This window comes from Cyprinus carpio, chromosome B17, assembly GCF_018340385.1.
Source record: "Cyprinus carpio isolate SPL01 chromosome B17, ASM1834038v1, whole genome shotgun sequence".
NCBI classification, from domain to species: Eukaryota; Metazoa; Chordata; class Actinopteri; order Cypriniformes; family Cyprinidae; genus Cyprinus; species Cyprinus carpio.
In genome coordinates this window covers 15,187,136-15,201,700 of record NC_056613.1, presented here as the reverse complement: position 1 = coordinate 15,201,700, position 14,565 = coordinate 15,187,136, and the positions used below count along the sequence as shown (strand labels likewise).

The following is a 14,565-nucleotide window of genomic DNA, read 5'->3' as shown; positions in this document are numbered from 1 at the left end:
ATCAGAGGCCTTCACTATCAATTAGCTTCCTCATCAGGGAGGGGGCAGAAGAGAGAACCGAGACCCACGCAAACCGTAATTATGTCATTCTCCACGTCTTATGTATAAACAAAAAAGTGATGGGCAAAAAGCAGAGGAAGCTTAATCACAGAGAGGTATGGATATTATCATGTGTGGAGAGGAGATGAAAAAGATGATGAAAACAAAAGCACATTTCCAAAAGGTTATGGCTACAGTTAAGAAAGAAATAAGGCTCGTTTAATGGCTTTTTTTGTTTTTCCTCCTTTTTAGCTTTCTGCAATGTTCCTTCAGGCAGCAAACTGCACCGCCAGATGCAAATTTGTTTTGTTTCATTTTCTTTCGTTTTTGTTTTGTTTGTTTTGTTTTGTGTTTTGTTTGGTTTTGTTTGGTTTTTGTCTTGTCCTTTTTGCCTTCCCTGTCCACTCTTTCTGTTCCTTTAGATTTTAGATTTTACAAAATTGCCTTAAAATACAACAAAATATGTAAATAAAGTTCTATAAATGTTGCTATTACTACTAAATATTACAAAAAGTTATACTGTGACCCAGTATAATTCTTGTAATACAACTTGGGTGTAATATTTTAAATACATAATACAGGTCTCAATATTTTATCCAATATCTCAAAGTGAGCAGTAGTGAACAAAATTTGTTCTTTTCTGTGGAAAGCCAGCTCTCCTGCATGTCGAGTGGAGAGGAAAATCAATACAAGAAGTACATCGTAAAAAGAAAAGATGACACATATCATAACTCATTGTACACAGCACAATCTATTTGATTCTAGTATATCAAGTTATATAAAGCACTATATTACAGGGCGATTATAACCATATTTTCTATTATATTACATGCTTCTTTCTCCTTGACAGTGACGTAACAAAAACAAAGTATGAACTAAAACCAGACTGACAATATAAACCAAGTGACGGGCAGTATTTGTGAAGGTGTGATATCTTTGCTTTGTCTGTATACTACATGTGTTAGATCAGTTAAACTAGAATGGACGTCACCTGCTAAGCCCAATGGCATTCTGGGAGGATATGACGTGTGGCGGACTCTGCAGCAGTGCGAGAAGCTGCAGACCCAGCAGGCATATGCTCCTCAGGCTCACTGCTCGTACCTGGAGTGCCCTGCAGAACAAGACTGCTATAAGCCTGAGACACAGGTAACTACACACAAACCTCATTTAATCTGTTACACTTAGATCATTTGTTTTGCTCTTAAAGTATTCCATGAAGAAACAGTGATGTATTCATTGGAGTGGCTGGTATTTATCTATGAAGTACAGTCCCTGTGATTGTTTTCAGTAAACAGATTAACTTGTCTTCTGCAATTGCTGCCATCCTGGTGTTATTGAAATACAGCCAACTTGGCAAGCAAACACAGGCCATACGTCTCCACCAGCTTAAATCAGACAGTAATACACTAGAGACAAGCACACAAAGAGAACACAACTCAGATAAGGACAAGAGCTCTCAAAGCTGTAAAGCAGTATAATAGAAAAATGAATTTCACAGAGGCAACATGACACACTATTGTGATGATGTGTTAATGGAGCTCGTCTTGAATTCAGCATTATCCATAGTTTAACACCTTGTGAAAGGAGTTTTGTTTGATTCTTTATGAGTACCACTAGGAAATATCAGCTACTGTATGTTATAATTAGGGATGTCAATTTAATGTTATTTTATTTATAAAAAAGACTCACAGTTAAACATGCTGTAAATTCTATACTAGGGAACAAACAATCGATGCATTTTATTCTTCAGTAATCCTTTTTACTTGGCTGTACTGTACGTTCCATTTCATAGCAGTTTTAATCGCTTAACAGCTCTTATCAGTGTACTTTTACTCTTGCTAAAATTATGTTTTGAGGGCAATTATATACTATACTGTATGCACAAGCTTCCTTTTTGTACCGCTTTTACACATAGTGGTTGTAATTCTCAGGAGTTTGATAAACCAGGTTCAAGTAGGTTCAAAAGTTCAGCCCTCTCTCAAAGGCACAGCAGAGGATGTATTTACTGTATGCCATTTTTCTACTGGAAGCTGGGCCAGAAGGTAAGGACAATGTCAGTGGCTCAGGGCAATACCGATTTTTCAGACGCCACAAGAGTATCATCTCAGCGCTGTAGAGAATCTATCCTGCCCTGATTTCTCGCCAAAGTAGGCAGTGGAGTCCAGCTAAATATAGCCCGTCGCTGTGGGGCGAAGAGGTGGGCTGGATTTCTACCTGCGCTCACATGTGCCTCTGCTGGCCCTCAGGGCTGAGGCATTGCCACCTCTTAACTTCCTAATTGCCTTGAGGAGTGCAAAACTTGTATGGACAATGTATTTGAATTGCATAGATTGTTATATGTGTTTTATTGTTACAGGTATGCTGTGCAGGGACTGTTCACAGTCTAAATCATTCTCATCAGTGTTGTGAAGAGAGTTATGTTCCAGCTCTGGGAGTGTGTGTTGTGGAGGTCAGTTTGTCCAGCCTCTGTCTCAACACCAGTGTTGTGGAGGATATTACGTACTTGTCCCACTAGTTATTTACTGCATTGAGCAAGTTAGGCTGCATAATATTTACATAAAATATACGTCACTATATTTCTTCCTTTTTTGAACATTCTTTTATTTTACATTACATACTTTAGTTGTTTGTTCTATCGGGGAAGTCGTGGCCTAATGGTTAGAGAGTCGGACTCCCAATCGAAGGGTTGTGAGTTCGAGTCTCGGGCCGGCAGGAATTGTGGGTGGGGGGAGTGCATGTACAGTTCTCTCTCCACCTTCAATACCATGACTTAGGTGCCCTTGAGCAAGGCATCGAACCCCCAACTGCTCCCCGGGCGCCGCAGCATAAAAATGGCTGCCCACTGCTCCGGGTGTGTGTTCACAGTGTGTGTGTGGTTCACTGCTCTGTGTGTGTGCACTTCGGATGGGTTAAATGCAGAGCACGAATTCTGAGTATGGGTCACCATACTTGGCTGAATGTCACGTCACTATATTTGTTCGATGGAGAGGTCTGTTGTCCGGACTCTGTGGAACGGTGTGTATCTGTAGGTCTCGGGGACTCATGCTGTGGTGGGAGTCCTTTCATGTCTGGAGCCGGGCAGATCTGCTGTGGGGGGCGTCTTTATGATGGCTTCAGCTCCCAGTACTGTGGAGGACAGCTAGTTCCTAGAGAGACGGTGTTCTGACCAAGGGATGCCCCATAAACATGTATCAGGTCAGTTTGGAGAAGCATGCATGCCTGCAATGTAAACAAACATTAAAAAGTTTGGGGTCATTAAAGTTTCTTATGGTCACCAAGGCTGCATTTATTTAATCAGGAATGCAGTAAATGGTAATATTGTGAAATATTACACTTTAAAACAACTGTTTTCTATTTTAATATATTTAAAAATGTAATTTATTCCTGTGATGCAAAACTGAAATTTCAGCAGCCATTACTCCAGTCTTCAGTGTCACATGATCCTTCAGAAATCATTCTAATCGGCTCATTTGCTGCTCAAGAAACATTCTTACTATTATAAATGGTAATAGTATTTTAGATGTGCTAATATTTTTTTGAGAAAACCATGATAAATTTATTTTTCAGGGTTCATTGATTAAAATACATTTTAAAAGAACAACATTTATTTGGAACAGAAATCTTTTGTAATGTTATAAATGTCTTTACTGTAATGTAATGCATCCCTGCTGCTGAATAATAGGTTTTTTTCTCTCTCTCTTTCAAAAATAAAAAATAAAATGTTACTGATTCCAAACCTTTGAACAGTTGTGTATCTTAGAGAAAAGTTTGTTCTGGTTCTCATATTTGATTGGTTATCAGTGGTTTGCTGATATTTCAAGAGCAATCAGACTTACCTGGTTTGCAATTGCAGTCCATCATATTCTTTGGAGGTGAACCGCTATTGATGACATAAAGAATAATTTGCCTTTCCCACATCACAATTATCATAATACAATCCACTTATCACAGCCCCTTGTCATGGATCAGAACTGTACCGTTAGGACCACCTTAAAATTCTCTGCTTCTGCAAAATAGAAAATGTGGCTCTAGTAAACTTTAAATGGGCCAAAGCTCGTATGGCCACTTCATTGTGTCTAAGTTTAGCCCTCACTCCTTAGTGACTTTCTAATGACACTGTGGTGGAGTGTCAGAGGAGCTGAACCCTCTTGGGGTCCCCCGCAGTGCCCCGCTAAAGTGGGCACCTGGGCACAGATGGGCTGGATGGGCACTGGCCCTGGTGTCAGCCATCTTTGTCAGGCTGGATGATGGAGCTGAGTCTATCTGAGCACCAACCAGAGCTGTGCCAAGCTCCCAGCAGGCTCCCAGGATGCAACAGAACTAATGGCCACCATGAGGTCAGTAGCACCAGTGTATTTATCATACAAACACACTCTCTAAGTCGTTCGGTGGCTTCAGTGGCATCCTGGGATTGGGTCAAGTAATCATTTTCAAGCTTTGGTTAATCAACCTGCCCTTGATATACCATTTTTTCAAAGCTGTCCCCCTTTTTCAGGCAACTTAATCACTTCATTCGTTTCACTACCTACCTGGAGTTATTTTTAAGAAGCTAGCAGAAACATTTTCCACTAGATTAAAACACGCCACAACCACAGCCCTCGCTCACATTACCTCGCTTGATTTTCTCTTCCTTTGGTTCATCTTACTAAAATAAGGCAGATGAAGAAGTCATCGCTCATTAAAGAGAGCATCCTGGGGAGAGCATATGTTATGATGGATAGTACCGTTAGAATAACTAAAGGCCATTTGCCTGGTAGCCACACCGCTGGTGCGCGGTGCTGGGGGCTCACGCCGCGAGCTGCACGCTGGCTTCTGACTCTGTCAGCCTGCTCTGTTATTGAATGAGCTACTTAACCTTGATAAAGACACCACAACTCCCTCAAGGTTCCGTCTCCTTTAGCGGTGGTGAGTGTCTCTACAAATATAAGCTAATGGACAGATAACGCCACATATGTCATGAGCTGATATCCTTTTCTATTGGCTGAGGAGTATTTAATGTAATGTGAATCAGAGCTGAAATGTGCTATAGACTGTGGCAAAACGGTATTTGGCAAAAGTCTAATAGATGCTTAATTAGATTTATTAGGCATAAAGCTGCATATTGCTTTAATTTTTGATTATGATGATATATTATATGTGAGGTCACGTGTTATAGGGATTTTACCATAGTTAAGCTATGTTAGCATTGTTTACCATGAAGTGGAGTGTCTAACTCTACTTCATAGTGTCTAACTTTATAATGGTAAAAATCACTGTAACGCATGACCTCACATTGTTTGTATAAAATGGCAACAACTGCAAAAGACACTGATGTTTTGTTTGAGTTCAGAAAGATATGTTTTCTGAAAGAAATTAATACTTTTATTCAGCAAGGACACATTAAATCCATTAAAAATATAAGTAGAGCCATATAATGTATCTTATAATATTACAAAAACAATATATGTGACCCTGGACCGCAAAACCATTAGTCATAAGTAGCACAGGTATATTTGTGGCAGTAGCCAACAATACAATGTATGGGTCAAAATTATAGATTTTTTTTTTTTATTTTTTTGCCAAAAATCATCAGGATATTAAATAAAGAACATGTTCCATGAAGATATTTTGTAAATTTCCTCCGCAAGTAATATATAAGTTATTTTTTGTTTGTAATTATGCATTGCACAAATAAAATTTGGATAACTTTAAAGGCGATTTTCTCAATATTTCAATTTTTTTGCACCCTCAGATTCCAGATTCTCAAATAGCTGTATCTTGGCCAAATATTCTCCTATCCTAACAAACCCTACATCAATGGAAAGCTTATTTATTTATCAGCTTATTTATTTATTTGACTTATTTATCAGATTTCATATGATGCACCCTTATGACTGGTTTTGTGGTCCAGGGTCACATATTACATACAGTATTACATAATACATTTCAATTTCAAATAGATGCCATTTTTATGAACTTTCTATTAAATAAAGAATACAAAAAAATGTAAAAAAAATAAAAATAAATAAATAAATACAAGTTATGAAAATCGTATGCAATTTATTTATTTTTCAGCATTGGTTATAATGAGAAATGTTTCTAAAATCAGCATATCAAAATTATTTCTGAAGAAATAAATAGGAATAACAGGAATAAATTACATTTGAAAACATATTAAAATAGAAAAGTTATTTTAGTTTGTAATTTTTGATCAAATAAATGCAACCTTTGTGAGCTTAAGAGAGAAAAACATTTTTAAAACATTTTAAAAAATTGCACCAACCATTTTCATTTCATTTCAGTTCAGTTCATTAGCGTAGCATTTTCATTTGAAGTCCATTCACAGTTGTAATTGGACAACAAATGTGACTCAACCAATCAAATTTTAGTGCATTTAGTATATTTTAAGTGGATGCATAGATGCAATATATATTCAGACCTGTCTTCAAGAGTGGGCTGTCAGAGAAAAATGTGTCTGTTTTTCTATTTGTATTTCTGAACGCTGTTGTTCAGAAATGCTGTGACATTGTGTTTAAGCTGCACGTGCTCCTCCAGATTGTGGAAATAGAATCACAGGCGGTTTTCTGAGGATGTCCCACTGAGATCCAGCTGATGGCCGATGGAAATGTGATTACCGGGTCCCCAAAGTGCGATCTGTCACACATTACACTCTAGCCTGTCAGGACTCGCAGCGCTCCGGCGCAGCGGAGATGGAATTGTTAGAGACAGCCATCAGCTGTTTGAAAAGCTGCCTGTGAACCAATCCCTTAACCAGTCTCAAAAGAACTGCTATTAGTCAAATTACAAAAAGAAAATTAACAGTGTCACCTTTTGGGCACGGTGTATAAATCACTAAAGAAACAATCGATCGATCAATAAGCCAGATAATTAATCAATTAGAACAACATTATGTGGCATATTAAGTCTCTAGTATTTTGCTTTTTGATGGATGATTACAGAGTTTTGTTTGACAATAAACACTTTTTTTAAACCAAATTTTATAGCATCATTGCCATGTTTTATGTAAAAAAATATTATATTATAATAAATAAAATATTATAATAAAATGTTAGATATTGCAAATATTATCTGTTATTGGTTTATTACATTTTTATTTTTTATTTTTTTTAATTTTTTTATATTTTTTTGTTTTTTTTGATTTTTTGTATTTTTTATAAAAGTTAACCACAATTAAAAACAATTCCATTCTATTTTGCACTAAAAAAATACCTGTATTTATTTACATTTATTTTAAAACATTTTAATATATGAAAAATCAAATATTTTTTGAGTCAACCAACAAAATTGAATCAATCTTTCCAACTCTAACACAGTTTTGCGACTCTAAGACACAGGCTTATTAAACATAATTATAAAACACATAGCAAAAAACGCAATATTAACAATGTTGCTTCATTATAACCCAAATTATATCCTAGATTTCACACCAGTTGCAGAAACAAAGGCATCTGTTGGAAGGTGAACTGTGAAACTCCATAAGTTACGAAAGCCTTTAAACTGTCGAAATCCAATCCAGTCTTCTGAATTTTTCCATTTGAGACATGAGAAACAGTTTAGACAATAGCCTTGAGTAATACAGGGTATTACTGTGAATGTCCCGCTGTCCTGTTTAAAGTTTAGATTTGGATTACAGGGTTTTCTGCATCTGGAGGCTTGGTGTCATATGGAGAGCTCTTTTAATATCTGCTTATGTACAGAGCTTTGCTTAAAAGCATGGTGCCTGTATCGCAGTCAAGGTTAAATCTGAATATTTTACACCATTTAAGTGTTAAAAGCTTTAGAGCTGTGTATGTGTGAGTGAGAGAGCGAAGGATCATAAGAGTGGGTGTGGAAACGGCTGTGACGATGTCAAAAAAAGTGCAATAATTAAATATGTTCTCAAGGACACAATGACCATTTGTGAGTGGAAATGATCCCGGTGGCTGAATGCATCAGTGTCTGCATTGTATTTGTTACTGCACGAGCGCTTCATCATGGCTCATATGTCCTCGTATTGTTCTGCCAAAACTGCCTTGCAAATGACAAGACATGAATGCCAGAGAGGGAATCATTCTGAACACACACGTCTGGATCTTTTTTTGCTGAGACGAATTGGAGATCATACAGATTAAGACCATTTTCTTTCAACACAGTTATGATGATAGCTTTTCTTACTTTAATCATGGCTAATAATCTCAGTTAATATCCTTGAGCAATTAAAGCATTTTGCATGGCTCAACTACTAATCACAAAGTACAGACTCCTAATGCTTTGTACATGTTTGGTTTAGGAATAATGGTGTCAGACCACTGATGGTGATGTTTCTGATGTTTTAATGTTGCTTTAATAACAAGAGTGTGTAGTAGTTTATGTTTAAAATATGGTAATTGTTATTGTTAAATGTTTTTCAAATGTTAAGATAGATAGAAAGATTATCCTGTGAAATATCGTTAAATTTTAAGTAATGCATTAACTAATAACACATACAATAAGGGCATTTAATTTTCTCTTCAAAATAATTAACTAACACCACATAGAATTGTTGATTTTATTTTTGTTTTCTGAATTTTGTGTGAGGATGGAATGTCATTTTTTATGGGTGAAATTTGTGTCTGTTCACACCTTTGCATTGGCTGCGTGAAATATTAAGATCGTTTTTAGTGTGCACACACCATTCGATATTGTTACATCAAAATAATATTAAAAATGGCAAGAAAACATGACTTGTGGGAGCTTTTAGTGAGTAATCAGTTTGGTGAAATTGAAAGTAAATCTCTGCATCTTTAACCAAGATTTACCGAGCTTTGATGACTGATGACCCAAAAAAATTCAAAAATAGTTAAAAGTTAACTATTAAAAAGAATGTCTCAACATAATGTTACTGCCTTGAGTTATTTTTTTATGAATGTAAAATGCTCAAAAACTCCAACCTGATGAGATTCATTATTTGTTTTAATATTTTTAATTTGTTATTGCCTTGTAAAATAAAAATATAAAATATTTTTTAAAAAATAATTAGTTTTTTCTTTCTCTGATAGTGTAAGTAATGTTTATTTAAACATGAAAATGTGACTGTGACATGAGTTTACATTTGATTAAAAAAAATAGAAAAGAAAAAAAAAAAACTTAGAGGACTTTGCTTTCTTATTTCAGAACACCACCAATGATATACAATACAACCTTGTAAATTTTGTTAGGGGCTGTGTTTTTGCATTAAAATACTCGAGACACAGGGAAGTGGAATGAAACACGCAAGGTCTAGAGAGACTTGTTTTTCAAAAGTTGAACTTTTAAACTGAGAATCTTGTGTTTAGACCGCTATGTCATGAAAAAGACTTGAGTATGGTCAAACACATCCGTATAGCATGTTTAAATAGAAAAACAGTGAAAAGGCAGTTCAGTGGAATGCAAATGTGCATTCTTTGTGAACCGATCCTTACAGTTTAATCTCATAATTTTCTTTTATTCTAAAAGTAGAAGTTCGGTTTTGTATTAAGGTCAGGATGAGGTCCTGAAGAAGAAAAAAAAAAACCGAGAGCAACACAGTGAAAGTACCATTTGTTGCATTTCTGTCATGTGCATTAAAAGTTTTATGTTCAAACTTAAATCCCCCCCTTTTGTTCCTCCTTTCAGATTCCCCAAAGAGCAGTGAAAATATTACTGCTGCCCAAGCACTTTCTGTCACATGCAACCGCGGCCAATGGATGAAATGAAGAAAGTCAGTTTAATGTGCTGTCCTTTCACCTCTCCCTCAGGAATGCCTGGGATAAATAAATGAATAAAAAAGCCAGGGAACAATGTTTTTAAACCGACCATTTGATAGCTTTGAAACATTCCTTTTTTCTGTTACTCCAGTGGCTAAAGTGTATATTATATACTTATACCAGGATAATTCACATTCAACTGACAAATGAGATAAAGATGCTTGCAAATGATAATAAAGATTGTAATGTCCACTATGTAAAGATAGAGCACTATGAACTTCTTTTGCTCTGTCAGTATGACTTTTGAACGTGCTCAGCCATTTTTTTTAAGTACTTTTGTTTGTTCGAAGTTTAAGTTTTACTATCCAAAGGCTTGTGTAAGCCACAGCACACATTTTTATCAGTTTCTCATTGCATGCTAAATATTTACTTATCATTAAGTGAATGAACCTTAATTCACAAGCACCTTATGCTTGCCTGCGTTCGCTCACACTCTAATGAAAGTATGCAAATCCATCATAAATCTGAAGATTAGCTAAATCATTTTGCGGTGCTTGAAAAAACAAAGCATGAGCTAAAAGGGTGCTCGTGTTTTTGTGCCACACCTATACCATATTTAGAGGGTCTAGTGGCCTTCCCTCCTGTTCCTATTCATAGCACGACAAAGGTGGATATGAAGGAAAATGAATTGGTTTAGCTGACAGGCCAAGGTAAAGTGCGGAAAACAAAATAGAGGGACATCCCCAGCCAGGAGGTCAGGGTGTCAAAGTTCACTGGTCTTTAAATGAAAAATCTTGAAAGATGCAGCGGGGCAGGGATGGGATGGGACGAGCTATTTTGGAAAAATTGTTGAGCTGTTTATTTGCAAGTCATTGGAGCTGAAGTAATGCACCCTGGGAATTGCCACCAAACGCAGCGCTGCAACATCTGCTGTCCCTAAGTGAGTTAGAGCACGTCAGACATCTTTATGTCACTGCAGAGCTGTGATGGATGCGGCACCTAGAAAACGTTGCATAAAAATCTGCTGCGCCGTTTTGGCCATTAAGTGAAATTACTATTTAAATTAATGGCGCTGTCACAGTTTATCTGTGCAAAGAATGAACGCTGATTAGGGTATTAAACAATTAGCAATTTATCATACTGGGGGTTGATGGTAATTATAGTAGTGATGGTTTACCCAAGGAAATAAACCAGGAGTCACTTCCTGTTAGAAGATTGTTAAACTGCTTTCCAGAAAATTCAAATGAAAATGCGAATGAGTCATAATTCAAATAGGGTATGACAAAAAATAAAAAAAGTATGTTTGAACAGTTTCAGTTTCTTGGTCCATAATCTTGTTGATGGTATATGCCTAAAAATACAATTTTATAGTTTACATATTAATACATCCTTTTTCTCAAAATGTAATATGTAATATATTCTCTAGTGTTTGAAAGTATAGGGTCAGTAAGTGTCTCTTGCTCACAACGGCTGCATTATTTTATCAAAAATACAGTTGTAAAATATTATCACAATTTAATAGATGTTTTGTATTTTAATATATATTTAAAATGTAATTTATTCCTGTGGTGGCAAAGTGAAAAAAAATGTAAACATTTCTTATTTTTAGCAATGTTAAAAACAGTTGTGCTGCTTAATATTTTTGAGGAAACCTTTTTTCTGGATACTTTATGAAACATAAAGTTAAAAGAAACAGCATTTATTTGAAATAGAAATCGTTTGTAATATTCTGAATGTTTTCGCTGCCACTTTTGATCAATTTAATGCATCCTTACTGAATAAAAGTAGGGGGGAAAAAAGAAAATGTTATTGACCTCAAATTTTTGAATGGTAGTGTAAAGGCAGGTATTTTAACCTCCCTCAAACATAGCTGTGTTTGCAGGGCTGGTATGTTGAGTCAGATCTCTGAGAACGCGGTGATGCTTTTAGAGGTAATAGGAGAGGATGCAGATGTGGGTGCTGAGCGCTGATGGCTGATGGGAGGAGACAGTGGCCATATCGCCAGGTGAAGCTGATTCCTCATGCAGCACAGCCGTCTGCATCTTTTACATGTCAGCTGCGCATACAGCTCTCCGACATCCAGTAGAAACATCCCATAAGCTGTAATGGCCACGTGTTGGATGTCATATTCTTGATTTTAGAAATGTGCTGGCTACGCTCATGTTTATATGTCAAAGATGTTTTCATATGCATTATTAGTTGTCTTTTGGTTTAGTGAAGTACCAGAATGTTGTCTGAATGAACTCCATGTGCCATTCAAACAAGGTTGTTGGGGTTTTTTTTCTCTCTCTAAACTGCAATTTATAACTTTCCTGCACTATTATAATGGATTATGATGATTAAGGCTCTCTTGCCTATTAAAAAGCATCAACATCTTCTTCTTTTTACGTAGGATTCATCTGCTGTGGAGAGCACTAACACATCCACTTCCTGGTGCTGCATGGGTCCCGGCATAGAGTCTAAAGTCCACGTGCTGGAGAACAGGACGGCGTCGCTGAAGTGCTGCTGGTCAGAGGTGATTGATCAGGAGGAAGAGTATAGTAATGGAGTGGTCTTCAATCCGCTCACATCTGTGTGTGCTGACAGAGCCCCGGCCAGCATCCTCATCCCGGTAATTAACACTTTCACTCAGAGTGACATATTCACTGTATGCTCGTTCAGCAATAGTTCTTCAGGATGAAGACTTAGTGAAGACTTTGCCCTCAAGCTGTTCTGTAGTGTCACACCAGTTTCTCAAACTCAGATTAAGGCGGTGCTTTGCCAAAATTTGCCAAAACAGATTATGTAGAGACTAGTACTGTGTAGCTAGACTTTTGACTAAATGTCTGGTCCACACTTCAGATAAGAACAGCCACTAATAGGTAAAAACTGCTTTTTTGTGAGGTTTAGGTGCAGGTTTATTGATCCCACTGTAACAGAGGGAAATTTCAAATGTATTCTAATCAGCTCTGTGTGAGAAACATGTGCTCTTTATTCTTTTAAAAAGAGTACTTACTATGGAAATATACTTAAGTGAGAACTATATGTAATTGTATGTTGCATCCAATTAAATGAAAAATTATTCTATTTTAAATTTATATGACATTTAGTTACTTAACCCTCTAAGAATAGTAGGCCTTAAGTACATCCTTATATGTAATTTAATAATTACTTCTATTGTCTTTGAAATATGGCTAAAGTGTACTCTTTTATGCATTTATGGTAAACTAAAATATACTTTAATATCGTTTATATTGAAATATGAACAGGTATGACATGTATTTAAATATATTTGTAATTACACATTTGTTGCAATTTAATACATTTAAAAAACCTGATTTTCCATAAACAGAAAGGAGTAAGTACATAAAATTTACCAGAAAGCAGTTCTGGTCATGGATGTATAAGTCAAGTTACTAAAAAGCATTTCAAACCAAACTCTGATGGCAAAATCAGTGACTATATAATCCCCAGAAGTGTTGATTGTAAAAATTCAGTATCGTATAAACACATTTGATTTTATATATATATATAAAAGTTAGTTCCATTGAACTCTATTGGTAATGACAGAACTTGTGACCGTAGTTGCTTTTGGGAAATGCACCCCAGATTAGAGCTGCCTGATCCAGACTTTTATAATCAGTGTGCATCACACAATCAGCAAATAGACTGTAATTAGCTGTTAGATTTAGCACTGATAAATTATCAGTGTTAAAGACCGTTACTGAAAAGGTGTTTTAGTTAAATAGTTGAGTTTTAAACTCAAGCTGCCATGATGTAAAGTGGAGGTTGGAAATATGAGGCACAGAGCAGTGATGTATCTGCTCCTCTCCTCAGGAAGTAGGCACTCACAGTCACACTTCATTAATCAGATTTGCTCGCTGTAACACAAGCTCATCGCGCACCCTGCTTGAGCTCACAAGGAAAAGAAAGAGACTAAGAAAAGAAAACTGGGATGGCGGTCATTAACTTGTAATTATGTCATTAAGGGGCATCCGTGCTATTTATTGAGACAGAGGACTCCATACACACCCGCTGGCAGGGGTACTTTGACACACAACAGTTGTCTGATGACTGTTGTCACTAATGAGAGTGTGTGCGCACATGTGTCCTTTAGGAGAAATGTCGCCCCAGTACAGTGTGTCCTGTGTCGGTGGCCACAGGAACTTACTGGGCTTGTGTGATTTTTAGCCTGCTACAGTCCATCTGTACATGGGTACCAGGCGAGCCGGTCCCTGCGCATGTTCCATCTCCCTCTGCTACTGCTGCCACCCAAACAGAAGGTCCTTCTGCAGCTACCCACAGACAGTTCTGCCCATCCTCAGAGGAGCTGATATACAGTGGAGTGGCAAACCAATACAGTTTAACAGGTAAACAGTCTACACACTGCCTTTTTTTTGTTTGTTTTATATATATATATATATATATATAAGATAACTCACAGATAACTCACTTTTTAACTATTTTCAAAAATCATGTTTTTTTAATTTAATTTTTGATTTTGGTTTATCTAAGTGTAATTTAGGTTGGTTTATTTTGATTAGGTTGGTAAATTAATAAATTTCAAAGATAATTTTTGCAATAAACTTTCATTTTGCAAATAAAAATATATATACATAATATATATATATACATATATTTATATATATATCTGTTATATATATATTGCAAATAAACACATACACACACCACACACACACACATTTTTTCCTTATCTGTTATCTGTTTTTGCAAATAAATATATACACACACACATACATTTTAATTTTACTATATTTGACCTTTTTTACTTGTTGTCATTATTAACAAAAAATGAACTAAATCTATTAAAAAACATTTTAAAAGTAGTTATTGAAATTTTATA

General features: G+C 36.1%; 1 protein-coding gene across 1 annotated transcript in view; it reads left to right on the top strand.

The window, feature by feature from the left end:
- The window catches only part of ush2a (Usher syndrome 2A (autosomal recessive, mild)), a 205,714-nt gene that overhangs the window by 147,438 nt on the left and 43,711 nt on the right, over nt 1-14,565 (top strand). Inside the window, 9 exon segments of the mRNA XM_042743112.1 lie at nt 292-334; nt 1,005-1,185; nt 2,396-2,462; nt 2,465-2,549; nt 3,019-3,195; nt 3,197-3,234; nt 12,115-12,136; nt 12,138-12,333; nt 13,819-14,071. Of these exon segments, the coding sequence (XP_042599046.1) occupies nt 292-334; nt 1,005-1,185; nt 2,396-2,462; nt 2,465-2,549; nt 3,019-3,195; nt 3,197-3,234; nt 12,115-12,136; nt 12,138-12,333; nt 13,819-14,071 (1,062 nt within the window).